The 16,304-nt window shown below is 48.0% G+C and overlaps 1 protein-coding gene across 1 annotated transcript in view; it reads left to right on the top strand.

The window, feature by feature from the left end:
* Nucleotides 1–9,330, top strand: part of GLP1R (glucagon like peptide 1 receptor) — a 38,111-nt gene extending 28,781 nt beyond the window's left edge. The window contains exon 13 of the mRNA XM_037146252.2: nucleotides 4,067–9,330. Coding sequence (XP_037002147.2) covers nucleotides 4,067–4,234 — 168 coding nt within the window. The 3' untranslated portion in view covers nucleotides 4,235–9,330. The remainder of the gene's footprint in view (nucleotides 1–4,066) is intronic.
* Nucleotides 9,331–16,304: the final 6,974 nt, after the last annotated feature.

The following is a 16,304-nucleotide window of genomic DNA, read 5'->3' as shown; positions in this document are numbered from 1 at the left end:
ACAGCCCCAAACCCCACTCCACCGCAATTCTTTCCAGAGGAGAAAACGGGTAATAGTCCTCCAGGCAGCACCGTTGCCACCTGGGGAAGTTTCCACAGGAGAATTAACTCCCCCAGCAGGGACGGGGTGTAGGCATCCACCCACCCCACAGTCTGGGGGGAAACTGAGGACTCTGTTAACTCCCTCAGGCCCAGGTAAGGGTTTGCATCCGTGCGGCTGGAGCTCAGGTGACCCAGGGACACTGTTCGTCAAAGAGCCAGCACTCTGCGTGGCTTCTGTGTCACTGAGTCTGGGATCCCGGAGCTCAGAGATCTTAAAAGTCTGCGCAGTAATGCAAATTTCACTTTGGCAGTGGGTGTGGGGGACAAGGAGCCATGGGTGGGAGCCTAGGTGCCTCAGGGACCCATGAGATGGCTCAAGGAGCAATGTGATGTAGCAGGAAAGATAAAGGATGTGGGCTTTGGTGTCATCTCTGCTCTGATCCAGGCCACCTCACTTAATGAGCTGTGTGACTTCAGGCAAGTTACATGCCCACTCTGAACCTCAGTTTCCTCATCTACAAAACGGAGGTAATAATGCTCACAGCATGTGGATACCAGGTCTCTAAAAGAGAGGGAAACATTTCCTGAGCACTTGCTGTGTATTAGGTTTTATTAAATCGAATCCTGTGTAGCAAACTTTATCTGCATTATACAGATGAGAAAATTAAGGCTCAGCAAAGTGAAATGAATAGTCCCAATCCAACGGCTAGAAGGTGGCAGAGCTAACAGGCAGTGGGAGGGGTGCCAACTGATGCATCCGGGCTGCTGGGGCTGGGGAGGTGGAGGCAGCACCAGGGCAAGGGTGGCCCATAGATGGGTTCTGGCTGTTCCCGTGGGCAGGTCTCAGAGGGCTGGCCAGACTCAGTGTGGGGTAGGCCAGGCAAGGAGGGAAGGCGGGTGGATGGGACACTCAGAGGGGAGGCATTCCCTCTGGGAATGGTTCTCAGCCAGAAGGATGATGTGCTACCCAGTCCTAAGCTCTGCTGCCTTGTTCTCTGGGGACAGGGCAGGCTGGCAGGTATCCCCGTGTGGGCTGGGGACAGGGGGGCAGAGGCCTGTGAGGGGAGAATGGGGCTCCCTGCTGCCACCTTCTCACTCCCCAGCCCCCCGTTCCCACTTATCTGTCCCTTCTCCCCAAAGCCGTGCTGACGGCACACACTCACTCCTACCCCCACTGGCACATACACATGCAGTGGCTTTCCCACTTTTGCGGAGCATCTCACCTAGACCCTGACTCAGTTGCTTCTCCTCATTCCAGTCCTTAAAGCCCAGTCACCCGTCACCTCCCCCTCGCCTGCCTCCCAAGGCTGGCCGAGCTGTGAGGGGGGAGAGTGGGCACATAGCCCTACTCTGCCCTTGGCAAATAAGTGAATCACCAGATTCCCCGCTCACCTCTCCCCCGGGGATCTTGGGAGTCCAGGAGGCCTGGTTCAGGGGACCCAGAGAACCTGTCTTGCTTAACTACACCTTTAAACCCTCCTGGAGACACCTCATGCCCTGGCTCCATCAGGCACAAGGACGGACTTGTCACCGTCGCTGGACCACAAAAGCATACTTGGCTCCTGGGCTGAGGCCTCTGCCCACAAGAGCTGTTCTCCAGACCAGGGTTGCCATGGCAATGCCAGGTACTTGTGACCCAAAGAGAGAAGATGGCCCGAACATTGGTCCTGCATGCCTGCCAAGGCCCACACCTGCTGCTGGTGGGCGGGGAGCGGGCACAGGAAGGGGAGGCCTCGGGTGGGTTCGGGGCAGCTCCCATTCTCTCACCGTGGCTTTTGACTCTGGAACCTGAGTGCTGGTCCAGTTCTGACACTGCCTGGCTGCGCCACCCAGGCAGTCACTTTGCCTCTCTCCCCCAGTGCAGATGGAGGTGACTGAGCTTTATCAGTTCACCCCGAACCCCAGAGCCTGGCACAGTACCTGACCAGAGAGGCTGTGGGAAGCAGGGCAAACCTGGGGGCAAGGGCCCTGACCAGTGCTGGAGCCGTGTCCAGATCTGCATTGCTGTCTTTTTTGTTCCACTGTAATAACCCAGGAACAAGGAACCCAGTGTCAGTTGCTTATTAGTTACTTGTTCGTTCATTTGACTCATTTAAACACTTATCCAGTACCTACTGTATGCTGGCTGCTGTGCCAGGTTCAGGACAAGGGGGATGAGGAAGATGTGGTGCCAGCCCTCCTGGTACTCCCCGCTGAGTTCCCAGGCAGACCAGCCAGTCATGGGCGGCAAGGGCCGGTGGGGAGGAGACCAGCTTTGGAGGCAGTTCAGATCAAGGTCCAAATCCTGGCTGAGACCTGGAGAAAACACTTAAATACTCTGCGCCTCAGTTTCCTCTAACAGGAGCTACTTCCCAGGGTTGCTGTGAAATTTAAATAATCCATAGAAAATGCTGGCCACTTAGTAAGATCCCAATAAATGATGCTTCTTAATGACAAGGACCACAGCTGAGGCTCACAAAAGCACAGAGGGATGAGAACAGAGGGCACCCCAGGGTTAGCACTCGGACCAGTCCTGGTCCTGACTGACTTCCTGCTGGTATCCATGAGACCTCTTCAGACCCTGAGGTGGCTTCCCATGGATGTGCCTCAGTTTACCATCTCTCTCCCCCTCTCCCCAGTTAAGGGCCACGAGACAAGTTTGGCCTTCCTTGATGCTGCACAAGCAGAGGCCACCATTGTCCTCAGATGTCCCCATCCCAGCTGTCATCACACACACCACACACACTTAGCTGGGCAGGGAGCTGGCATGTAGCAGGGGCCACCCGTGGTGTCTGCTCCATCTCCCTCCCACACCCAAGCCCGGGCTCCACGGTGCTGCCCGGGAGCTGCCTCCACGATACCGGGCCCACCCTGCAGGCAGGCTCTTGGCATCTCAGCTCCCGTCGGCGCAAAAAACATTCTTCTAAGGGAAGGCCTGCAGCCTCACCAGGTGTCTTGATGGGCTGAGCCAGTGCATGACAGTCCTTGCAGCAGCAGGACAAGAGGGGTTTCTGTACAGGGACTGATGGGGGCATTGTCAGTGAGCTGAGTACCTGCAGCTGCCACCAGCTGGCCGTCCCAGTGGCTGGGGCCTAAAAGAAGAGAATTAGGCCCCAGACATCCTGATGTGGGGGGGCCTGAGGGCAGGGGTGGGGGACATCAGAGGAGTTCTGGGAAGCAAACTTGTGGGAGGGTCCCCTAGAAGAGCCTCCCAGATGCCCTGGGCTGGATGTGCAGGTGCCAGTAGCACCTCTGGGGCACCTAGATCATGGCATTGCCACAAGCCTTTAGGTGACTTGGGGATCTGCAGTAGTAGTTGCATTTGATCTTTATGCCCCCAAACAAGGTCCTGACCATCATCCCTCTTGAAAAGGCTTTTCCTGATGAGAGGCCTGAGTCCAGCACAGCAGGGATTCTGGTTGGCTGAACTCACCTGGGCCACACCCCCTGTGGATTGGGACTAGTTCCAGGATGGGATTAGTTCAAATACAGGCTGAGAAGCCCTGGTCCACAGCTGCCCTCCTCACTGCTGGCACCAGGCTAAGCCTCATTTCATCCTTCCCTCTCTCCCCGGTGAAGCCCCTGGGGAGTGTAGACGAGTCTGCTGTGGGCACCGCGAGGGGCAGAGGCACGCTGTCCCTCTTCCCTGTCGTCCAAGCTGAAACCTGGGGAGCACGCTCCAAACTCATGTTCTCTCTCCTTTTCCTCTCTTCCCTTCTCTTTCCCCGCATTTCGGCCTCTCGATCTCTTCCATTAAATAATACTGTGATGGATTGTAAAAGGTACTTAGCTGAGTCACAGAGTTTAGAGATGGAAGAGACCAATTAAATCATCAAGCCCATCTCTCTCCTGAGGAGAGGCGGAAAATAGGAGACAACAATAAACAACCTTATTGGGATATTAATTTAGGTGCCCGAAGGCCTTGACTTGTGTCTCTTAATATAATGCAGTGGATTTTTCCCCTTCCTTACTAACGTAATAACGGGGCCATTCTGTGGGCAGTTGGCTGCATGATGGCTTTTCTTTCCCTCCTTTTCCCACGGAAGGTCCAGATGGAGTTTCGGAAGAGCTGGGAGCGCTGGCGTCTCGAGCACTTGCACATGCAGAGGGACAGCAGCATGAAGCCCCTCAAGTGTCCCACCAGCAGCCTGAGCAGTGGGGGCACAGTGGGGAGCAGCATGTATGCAGCTACCTGCCAGGCTTCCTGCAGCTAAACCTCCAGCACCCACCCACCTGTCGTCCCACTGCAGGCGGGCCGGGAGGCCATCCCAGGTTGGAGAGACCCTCCTGGGGCCGGGGCAAGGAGGGACACACACTCGTATAGTACATCCCTGCTTCCCCTTCCCTGACCCATCAGACAGGCAAATGGGCAGTGCCTCCCGGGACCTGTGCACACATTTTCTCTAAGGAGAAGCAGCCTGTTAATTTGATCACTGTGGCGGGAAGAGAGGAAAAGCTATTGCTGCTAAAATGAGGATTTCTTCCCGTTAAGCCACAGGCCCCTGGGGTTCCCCCAGACAGAGCAGCAAATAAGCCCAGACTCAAACTCAAGGTCAATGGCTTATTAGTGGGATGTGGCTTGTCGGAGGAGCTGGTTTGGAAAGAGGCCGCTATAACCTCAGCCAGACACAGAGCTTGGGTAATGCAGGCCAACTCCATCAGCCTTGGGTGGGGGTCACCACCCCCATCTGTCTCTTTGTTAAGGGATGTTGTTCACAGGTCTGGGTCACTTGTTTCCCTTCGGCTTGTCCCTCATCTCTCCACCCAGATTCTCTTGGGGGAGGTTTGTTTGGGCCATAACCAGCAGCTGCTTCTAGGGTTTTCTTTGCTGGTGTCCAGTTTCCCCTGGGCATCTGTACGAATTGCTTTGGTGCCTGCCCCTGCCATGCCCAGGGAACCAGGGCAGGCCCACTGCCAGGGAGCCCAGCCCTAGGTATGAGCTCTGAAGTCTATTCTACAGATGCTCGAGAGTCCTCTGGGGTTCTCCTAGGAAATGTTAGCAGTGTCCAGGGGGCTTAGATTACCTGCTACTGTCAAGAACCTAGAGGGCAGAGAGAGAGAGAGAGAGAGCCTGTACCACACTATGGAAGAACTTTTTATTTCTGACCAGATTCTCTCTCTGGCATGGGAGTTTGGGTGCCACCTCTAACTTTAGGAAATGTGACCGAGACCCTTATGGGACAACTGCCAGCCCCCACTGTTACCATGGAGACAGTCCTCCCCTGCCCTGGGTCTTTTTCCCTCTGAAATCCCTCCCCCCGCAACTTGAGAGCCTGTATAGATTTCATTCATTTTTCTTTATTGCTGTGAATAGTCTGTATGTGCAAATGTGCCATTCTGATTTCTCCCACCTGGTGAAGACAAGAACTAAATCACTGCTGGTTGTGATGTTGTTGGGGGCGTGGGGTGGTCATTGATTGCACTCCATCCTTAGAGCTAATTAGCGTATGCCCTGCCTCCAGTCTCACCCCATAAATAGTGAGAGCAGAAACCTATCAATCCTGCCCCAGCCATGATGAGAGAGCAAACACATAGCCGTGCTATAGATTCCCCCCCCCAAAAGGGAACCAGTCAACCCTGGGGGGCTGGTGATGGAGTGCATTAGAGGAGAAGGACATTTCCAGAGCAGGAGAGCACTCTTGGGAGTCTCGACCTCCCGGAGAGCAGAGGGAGAGGCTGCAGACGAGTTCCTTTATGAGCCTGTCTCTCTTTCCTCATCCTTTTTAAGTGTTGGGAACCCTCCTCCAAAACCATGGATTCTCGTGTGCCCCTCAGAGAGGCATGTGATGTGCAGGCAGAATAATAATGGGACATAAAACACATCAAGCAGAAAATTTCTTATACTTCAGCTTTAGTGTTGTGTCGATGTTAATAGGGGAGCTGGGCCTCAGGCGAAAGAAAGCGGTGTGCAGACTGCCTGCCTCCCTGACTGCAGGGGGACGGCCATTCCCGCTTCCCCAGGATCGGGGCAGACTTCCTGGCTGGTGCCACGCATGCGGCTCTCTCTTTGGAGTGGGTAGCGGGGGTATGAAAACTGGCGGGCTAATGGGGGGTGCAGCTCTGGTGCAAGCATTTTGGCTTTGGATACATGAAAATTTAGTGAATATTAATACACTGCACAGCAACAAGACACATTGATATTCGAGAAATAAATTGTTCACGGGAAAAAATTGTGGGGAGAATAAATAAATTGTGTTTAGTTAGAAGGCACTGGGAAACTCATTTCACTGGGTTTAAACTGTAAGTAGAGTTCTTTTCCCAACTGGTACCAGTGATTTCTGATTTCAGAAGGCTCATCACACCCCACACTCGAAGTCTTTTAACATTGAGTAACTTTTTCCTTCTTGGATACATACCAGATACTGAACTGAAGGAAATATTTTCTTTGCTCCAAGATCCACACTATTACTATTCATTTGAACTGCAGTGTACTCCTTCCAAAGCTATCCCCAAACTCTCATAAGTGAAAAGTAACTAATAGGTCTGGGAACTGTGAATACAGTGTACTCTGAAATTCCACTAGCTGTTTACACACCTGATGCCCTAAGTCTGGAGCTTGCTGAGTACGTTCTTGCCTCCCCCTGTCCTGTGGATATTGCTGCTGACCCAGGGTGTGGGCACTGAGCTGTGCAGCCTGCAAGGTCTGAATCCAGCGCCCCAGCAAGCTCCCTTGAATTTATTAGGGGCTTAAATCCTGGCAGCTTGTCCTTACCATTTCAATCTTTGGAGCAGCTAAGCCAGAAAAACAAACCGTATGTTGCAAAGTTTCCTTCCATTTCAAAGAACTTTTCAGATTGTGGATATGATTTTCAATGGCCTCAGTGCAATTCTTGCTGCAGACCACACCAGTGGAGTTCCTGGAGACTCGAGAGCAGGGAAAGACAGTGGAGAACTGTCATCCTGCTCTGATCTGCAGACGTGGGGGGAGGCTTGCAGAGGTGACTTGTCCAAAGTCATAGTGCTAGATGGTGGCAGAGCGGGGCTGGGACCCAGGCCGACTCTTGCCTCTCAGATGAGTGAGGCCTCTGGGAGGGACAGGTGAAAAACATAATGGCCACACAAGATGCTCTAAAGTAAAAGAGCAGCCATGTTATCTGGGGTTTCCATTAAATAGTGCGCAGCAGCAAATGTGTGGTGAAGGTACCGTCTCCTTGATGACTTACCCTACTGAGAGGAGGGGTAGATTGTGCTGTGCTGTCTCTACTCCAGTGCATCTCTACTCCAGATTGTGCTGTACTGTCTCTACTCCTTAAAATTAAGCAATGAAGTACATAATAGCATGTGCATGCATAGAAATGGCAAGTGAGCCATTTCACATAGCAAGTGCAGAGTTCTTTTAGTGCTCTGGCTTACCGTTTTTCTGATGCACCTGTTCTTATTTGAGAAGTACAGATAGACACACAGAGTGGACTAAAGGAGCCTTAACAAAGGTTCTGCACCTCCCTTTTGTTTCTGTGGTACTGCCTGAAGTTGGAGAAGACCAGCCAACTGGGCGGCTTTAGCCGAGCAAAGGCGGCACAGCCACCATGAAGGGCAGGTAGAGTCGGTTCACGTCCATGCCTGGAAAGACTTGGTCACCTCATCAGTATGGGTCATGTTTCATTAACTTCCATCCCCATTCCCTCCAGTCTCTTTCTTACACAAGGGAAGAACACTGTGTATGTGTGTGTGTCTTTTGTCTTGTGCATAGCAGCATAAAGTTAGGAGATGATGAATCCAGAATCTTCCCACCCACTGTGAAGGTCATGGGACCACACTACCCAGGGTGAGGATGGGTGAGAGCCCGAGCAATAGATGCTTCCTCTCCATGCAGAGACAGGGCTCCCATTATCACTAATGCCTGCTACGTGCTCCGGGAAGGCAGAATCTATTCCACAGGTTTATTGTTCCTCCACTGATTCTAATCTGCAGTGCTGACCCTGCTGTTGGCTCCTTTGAGACAAACTTCATGAAAACCCTCAAAATATGTCATCTTGCTCTGCTAAGACAGCTGTGTGAATGACATTATAAATATTCAATAGAAACCCAATTAGTATCAACTCTTCTTCTTTCTTTTCACTGGAGCAAGTTTTCTTGGGAAACAAAACACCCCAATGTGAAAAACTTCCACAAACAACAGCACCAGGCCCCTACAGTATGACCTGCTGCTCAAACCAGCTCCCCAGCCTGGCGAAGAGAGCCTTATCAGGAAGTGTCGTAAGCAGTGTAACAGACCCTTTAGCTAATGCCGCAGTGTGTCTACAGTATCTATAATTACTTCTGCTCTGTCAATGGATACAGATTGGCAGGAAGCAGATAAGAATAATTGTTTTCCCATTAACTGCCCAAAGTCTCTTGGACTTGGCCTATACCTGAATCTGTCAAAGTGGAGAGTTTTCTCTCCTCCCTTTCTTTGGCCATTCTAGCCAGATTTTCAAAACCTCATCCATCAGTTGTGCATTTTCCTCTGATGCATACACCCCCCCACCCCCCCCACAATGAGCCGCCCACACTCCTCCTCAGTAATAAGTGACCCTACTAGCCATGCTGTGAATGCCCTTTTCTCAGCTGTGACCAATTCAGGGGTGCAGCTGATAGGGAGGCGCTGCCAAGCCTGACAGTGATGCCCTGCGCTCCACACTCCAGTGCAGCCAGAGCACTGCCTCCAGCACTTGGATCTGAACTTACACTGGGGTTGCACAATCTTTCTGAAGGGGCCTGTCAAAACCATCAGTAATTAGCCAGCCCGGACAATCTAGCATGACTAATTATCACTGTGTCAAAGCAATCCAGGAGAAAAAAAAAAACAGATAAATGAGAATATTTGGATGTGGGGAGAGAAGAGGTCCCCGCCATGTTTGGAACATGGAACAAGTTGTTGGCTTCTTTGCCTGGGAGCCTGTGGAGCTGTGAGGACGGGGCCCGATGCCTCCCAGACAGGCAGGGCTGTGTCTTGCCAGAGGGTGCACACTTTATTTCCAAGTTTGCAGTTCTTCTATGCTCCTCCCACTAAAAATAATCACATCTTCCAAAACTCAACAATCCCCTTGGTTTTGGAGGGGGGCGGGTGATGAAGATATTTAAAGGTACCGAAAGAGTTGAGAGCCAAGGTTGCTGGAGGGACAAAAGCTGAATTTCTGTGTTCAGTGCTTTTGTGGGATGTTTACTCCTCACGAGTGTTTAATCAAGATCATGTTCGTGCAATTTCTCCATGTAGAAATTCATGTGAAATACAACCTGCATCTATAGGTAGCAAATGTGTATGATGTATAATTCCTTGTACAGATGTGAACAGGTTCTTGCTCTTTCTTAATTTGCCCTGTAAGTCAAATAAAGCCTGTCATTATTATGAGTTTCCTTGTTCTTCTTTTGGGAGAGGAGGTTTTCTGCAAGGTCAACCTATGTGACTCACAGTGCAGTGGGAAAACACAAAAGATGCTGTTTCTGGCCCAAGGGGAAAAACTCACTTATTACTCGTATTGTGATTTTCATCTTCAGAGCACTTACCAAGTCCTAATTTATCCATCACAGACTTTGCACAGAAACTGCAATGTCATTTAATTAGAGAAGTTGGGTGCTTGAGTGGCTTAAACAAAGACTGATGGCCAAATGGATGTGTATTCTAATTCCACTCATTCATTTGGTATCCCTGTCTAAAGGAACTCAGTCCATTAAATCCATTTTTTTAAAAAATCCCATAAAAGCATAAGCCTTGTTTGCAAAGCAGATAGAGAAGTTGAATGGAGCTGCTGATTAGGAATTCATCTTCAAAAGTCCCCACAACTTTTGGCTGCAAAAACCAGTGGGCATTGAGTCAGTGGAAGAAGCTGCTGGATCCTCGAGCAGTTCCTTGTAAAGAACCCACACACAGACTCACCTACTCAGACTCACTGCCTCTGAGCTCCAGCACTGAGGTGGCAGCTTGAAAGGCACCAATGGCATACAGGGAGGGACTGAAGTGCTTGACATCAAGGTGAGCAGAGGCCATTGTCCCTTTTCTAAACCTTCCTCCAACACAGCAAGAGATTTGGCAAGCTGGTACCGTATCTGAGACTCCACCAACCTGGCTAACACTGTGTGACCAGCCTTGGAGATCCCCAGAGACTCTGCCCCACCCAATTTACAGGCCCATCCAAGGTGTTTTTCCATATGAATGGCTGGTCTTGGCTCATGCTGCACAAACTCCTAAATCCTCTCAGAAAAGGAACAGTTGACTGCAGTGAACCCCAGGCCCAGGGCTAGTAGCAGCCAGTCTAGATTCACAGCTTAGCTTCACCTAGGAATCTCCAAGCCCAGCACAAGTAGCAGCCATCTCGTTGCTTTACAGCTCAGGCAGGGTGGCCTGGGTGAAACACAGGAGGAGGCTGACCTTTGCCTGCACCACCCAGAAAACCCCAGGGCCAATGTACCCAGTGGGCAGCTACAGACCACGTCAGAGCACCACCACCCTGCCCCTGTACAGCTGAGGGCAGAGGTTGGTGGTCAGTGGTGACACTCAGGCCTTGCAGCTGATTGGCCTGGGTAAATCCCTCCCATGGACCTGCCGAGAGCAATCAAGGCGTAACTACAAGAGGCGGATGTACTCAACCCACACAAAGGCTGCACCTCAAGTACGCAGGTGGGTGACAGGGGAGGCTGTGCCACTGGACACTATGGGACACCTACTACATTAAGGCACACTACCAAGATATGGGGTCCAACCAGCTCTACCTAACACATAGAAACAAACACAGGGAGGCTGCCAAAATGAGGAAACAAAAACATGGCCCAGATGAAAGAACAGATCAAAATCCCTGAAAAAGAACTAAATGAAATGGAGCTAAGCAGTCTATCAGATGCAGAGTTCAAGACAATGGATATAAAGATGCTCAAGTAACTTAGTAAGGACCTCAACAGGATAAAAAAAAGATCAAGAGATAAAGAATATACTAATTGAAATAAAGAACAATTTACAAAGAAATAACAGTAGAGTGGATGAAGCCAAGAATCAAATCAATGATTTGGAACATAAGAAAGCAAAAAACCACCAATCCAAACAAGCAGAGAAAAAAAATCCAAAAAATGAGGATAGTATAAGCAGCCTCTGGGATCCAACTTCAAGAGATCCAACATTTGCCTCATAGTGGGGCAGAGGGAGAACAGAAAGAGCAAGAAATTGGACATCTATCTGAAAAAATAATGAAAGAAAACTTCCCTAATTCAGTGAAGGAAATAGATATGCAAGTCCAGGAAGCACAGAGTCCCAAACAAGATGGATGCAAAAAGGCCCACTACAAAATACATCATGATTAAAATGCCAAAGGTTAAAGATAAGGAGAGAATCTTAAAAGCTGCAAGAGAAAAGCAGTTAGTTATCTACAGGGGGGTTCCCATAACACTATCAGATGATTTCTCAAAAGAAACTTTGCAGGCTAGAAGGGACTGGCAAGAAATTTTTAAAGTCATAAAAAGCAGGGACTTACAGCCAAGATTGCTCTACTCAGCAAAGCTATTATTTAGAATTGAAGGGCAGATAAAGGGCTTCCCAGAAAAAAACTAAAGGAGTTTAACATCACCAAACCATTATTATAGAAAATGTCAAAGGGACTTATTTTAGGAGAAAGAAGATCAAAACTATGAACAATAAAATGGCAAAAATATATACCAACAATTGAATCTAAAAAACAAACTAAGCAAACAAGAACAGAGACAGAATCATAGATACAGAGAATGTTGTGATGGTTGACAGATGAGAGGGAGGTGTGGGGAAATGGGTGAATAGGTAAGGGGATTAAGAGTACAAATAGGTAGTTATAGAATAGCCATGGGGATGTAAAGGACAATATAGGAAATGGAGTAGTTCAGGAAATGAAGTAGCCAAAGAACTTATACACATGACCCATGAACATGAACAATTGTGGGGGGGACTGCCTGTAAAAGTTGGGGGTGCTGGGTGGAGGGGGGCAATGGGGGGAAAATCAGGATAACTGTAACAGCATAATCAGTAAAATATAATTTAAAAAATCATCTTCAGAACAATGAACTTTTCACCAGTTTAAATCTTTGGTTGCTTTCCAGGTTTGCAATTCACTTTTTTTTTTTGTATTGTATTTTTCTTTTTTTTTTTTAATGATTTTTTAAAAATTTTATTTAGTTATTTTTCAAGTACAGTTTTTTTGTCTATTTTTCCCATCCCAGCCTCCCCCGCCCCTGCAATTCACTTTTATGGAAGAGCAGATTCTCCCCAATTCCTCCATCATTTCGGTTACCTGCTGAAGATAAATGTACTTACCTGAATGTATCCTGAAACACACCTCTTTTTTAGACAAGCTATGGCAACTGTACCGTTCAAACAGAGTAACTCTTACTCTGAGAGCAAACTACAGATATTGCCAACTCACGATATCTGCAGGCAGAATGTTTGCATTTTGGCATGTCTGCATATTGATTTTTTCACCTTTCTACATCTTTACTCTGACACTGAGCTAGAGGAAGACAGAGCTCAGAGCTGTTTCTCTCTTTGCCACCCCCAGGGAAACACCTGTCTAAACCAATACAGTTGACCCTTGAAAAACATGGGTTTGAACTTTGAGGATCCACTTATACTCAGATTTTTTTCTATAAATAAAGTCAGCCTCCTATCCCTGGATTTTGAATCCATCTGCAGATTCAATCCACCACAAATCAAAAACAGTATTTTTGATCCAGGTTGGGAATCCATGGATGTGAAAGGCTGGCTGCATGCATTGTTCTATATAATTTTTTATACGGGACTTGAGTCTTCATGGACTTCTGGAGTGCTGGAGCCAATCCCCTGCAGATACTGAGGAATGTGTATAGTAGTTAAGGTTTTGGGGAGTCAAAAATTATACGTGGATTTTTGATGGGGCAGAGGTGAAGTCAGTGCCTCTAACCCTTGCATGTTCAAAGGTCAACTATAATAATCTCATTTGTAGGATCCTGTAAGTTAGATGCGACCTCAGGAAAAGAGTGTGCACGATGGTTTAATAGGGCTAAATGTGAGGCTGAGGAAAGGGCAAGGAGAGCTGTCCTGCTCTGCAGAGGCCCAGCCATGAGGGTAACAAATGAAGATTCTTGGACTCCAGACACATCCATATTCACATGGAATATAAAGCCACATTCAGGCCTGGCTGGTGTGGCTCAGTGGTTGAGTGCCAGCTAGTGAACCAAAGGGCCTCAGGTTCAAGTCTCAGGACACACTCCTGGCTTGTGTGCCAGGTCCCCAGTAGGGGGGGGTGCAAGAGGCAACCACCGATTGATGATTCGCCCTCTCTTCCCCTATCTAAAAAATAAATAAAAACTTTTTTCAAAAAAAGCCACATTCAAGTGATTGATGCCCCATATATGGGGATAACTGAGTTCCACATTGTGAAGGATCTCATTCATATGCATCCCAAGAGTTGGGAATCATCTCCCTCACTGCATCTTCTCTCACTGCCCTCTCACAAGCCAATGCCAGCCCTGGCCGGCATGCACTGTTGGGCACAGTGCTGCAAAGCGAAAGGTCGCCGGTTTGGTCCCTAGTCGGGGCGCATGCCTGGGTTGCAGGCCTGGTCCCCAGTTGGAGAAGTGTGAGAGGCAGCCAGTCGATCGATATTTCTCTCTCGTTAGTTAGTGGTCTTCTCCCTCTCTTAACCTCTCTCTAAATAAATAAATAAAACCTTTAAAAAGAGAAAAGGAAAAAAAAGCCAATGCCAGAAACACATGCAGTTCATTGTCCTTTAATCTCTCTTTTCCCTCCCTCCCTCGCCCCCATCACCACCCTCACCAACATGATAAAGAGGAAGTCTGAGAGCAGTGGGGCCTCTCTTATCAGAAATAGTGGGGGGAACCCAAGCCATCCAAATTAGAATGGATAACGAATATAGCCAGATAGCTGGAGAAGATGGGAAAATAGACCCGACATGGGACAAGGAAGGAGTAGAAATTAAATGTCCCCAAAGGTGGGATGGGGAAGTGTAAAGAGATAATGAAGAGGCCGGCACATAAGGCAAGTAAATAAAGGAGAACAGCAGACTGTTTAAATGTGGAAACGAGCTGCAGTATAAGAGGGGAGGGAAATGCAGAGGTGGAAAGAAGAATGAGAATTACAAGTGACAAACTAGATGGATCCAAGGGAGGAGCCCATGTCTAGTCACTGTTATTAACTTCTTCTTCCATAAATCTGAGCTGTTTCTCTGCAGAGTTCTCTAATCCCAAGGTGATAGATTATTCTCTTTAGTACAAAGGTTCATTTTAACTAACAAAATAATTTTAGAAAGATAAAAAGACCCACAGCCTAGAGTAAATCCAACAATTAAAATTTCCCCCCAACTAATAGAGGGCACCAGTGTTAGAATGACTTACTGTGACCAGCAGACCTCAGAATTTATCCGTGTTATAACCTCTAAGAACAAAAATCAATAGCCGAGAATTATAAACACCAGCGGTCCCATGCCAAGAGATGGATTGCTTTGGGGCTGACGTAGGCTGGTTGACACCTGAAGGGCAATGGCAAGCAATGTTTTTTTAATCCATATCCCCAGGGTAAAAAAGCAAGGACTTGAAATAGTAAATAATGTTTACAGAACACTTGTTAGCTCCAGTGACCTGAGGTGGATTTAGAAACAGAGTTCAGGACTTGGGAACATAAAGGCGCAAATGTAATAGCTACAACAAAAGGCTATGGTTTACCTTTCAGGTCCATTTTTCAACAACCTATAACCATTTATGCACATTTTTGGCTAAGAGAGATAGGTGTTTTATTATCATATGTTTTGCCTTCCAGAAAGCTCAGAACCTTCAAAATTCCTAGGAAATCGAATTTACTGAATTGTGTGGGTACCCAGCAATTAGGTGCCACTTGAAACCACCCTCAAGCTCTTTCATCTTTCAAATTCTGGTATGGGAAATGGAGAGAACCAAAACACACCAAAGTAAAAACATCTCACTCTGGTTAAGCTAAGCCAATGTCCTTCCAACTGGATCATTTGCAAATGTACAGTTAAAAATACAGATGAGAAGACATCTTATGTACACTCATATTATATAAAAGAATCATGTCACATTAAAAATTATATTGTGTTGGAATGTTCTTAGCAATCAAGAAAAACATCCATTACACCACATTACAAAAACACCTTCTTTTGGAAGTTGGTAAAGATCATGATGAAAGCTGCCAACAAAGTATAATGGGGCCACAAGCCCAGGTAAGATGCTGCGCTCCTGGAGCCTCAGCATCAGCTGCAGCCATGGGTCTCTCACAGTCTCCTGGCCTGGAACTATGCCTGCTTCTCAGATACAGCCCTTCTTCTGGCAGGAGGGGTCCTGCGCCTCTCAGCCTCCTTGACTGAGTTAGTCTTGGTGTCACTGCTCACATTAGAAATGTGACAGCTCTTGAGATGTTCTGCATCCATGGTGCAGGCCCTGTAGGAGTATGCTAAGCCACCTGAACCCTAGTAATGCCCCCAAGTTGGAGTCATGTCCATAATGGCATGTGGGGCTTACATACCCTCTGTATCAGCTGCCCACATGGAAGACTTTCTTCGGCTGCGCTAAAAATGGTGCACTGGAGGTGTCCCACAGCTGCGCAGCAAGGCCACTCACACGCTGGTGGACTCTTCAGAACCCCTCCTCTCTCCCCTCCTTGAGGCTGGATCCTTCCAAGCTATCATGTCCTAACAAGAATTTCCCGTTTGATCATCTCACCTCAGGAAATGTCTCCCCAGTTTCCCTATTCACCCTGCATTGACCAGCCTTTCATTAGGGCATGAGGCCTCCTCTGCTTTTGGGATATGTGCAAATTGTATAGAAAATTCTCCTCTTTCCATAAATAGCTCCTCAAAGTTACATGTAGGGGCAGAACCTGGTATAATTCATAAGAAGAGCCAGAATAGCCAAAGACATTTTTTTTATTGATGAGGACCTAGAACAAAGCAATTTTTTCACATGAAACTATATTCCCATATAATACCCTTGCTACTGCCAAACTCAGTCTAAATCTCAGGGGGAAAGTCATTAGAAGGAATATGATTACAGCAAACTCTGTATAACAAACCTATTTCTGTCTATGGAGATGTTCCAGTGTAAATAAACTGCTATAAATAATATGCTCTTCTCTAGGAATTATCAAAATATAATCAATATTATTCGTGAAGCAACTAGATGAAGTGTACTATAGGAGACAGAGTGGCAAGAAAGGGCATGGAGATATTGGGGAGGGATGTACTTTATACTGGGTGGTCAGGGAAGGCCTTCTGGATAATGTGACATCTTAGAGATCTGAGCAGAGTAAGGGAACAGATCCTGGGATCATCTAAGGGAAGT

Source organism: Artibeus jamaicensis, unplaced genomic scaffold (genome assembly GCF_021234435.1).
Source record: "Artibeus jamaicensis isolate MK-2021 breed Jamaican fruit bat unplaced genomic scaffold, CSHL_Jam_final contig_1803, whole genome shotgun sequence".
Classification (NCBI taxonomy): Eukaryota; Metazoa; Chordata; class Mammalia; order Chiroptera; family Phyllostomidae; genus Artibeus; species Artibeus jamaicensis.
This window is presented reverse-complemented; position numbering and strand designations above follow the sequence as displayed.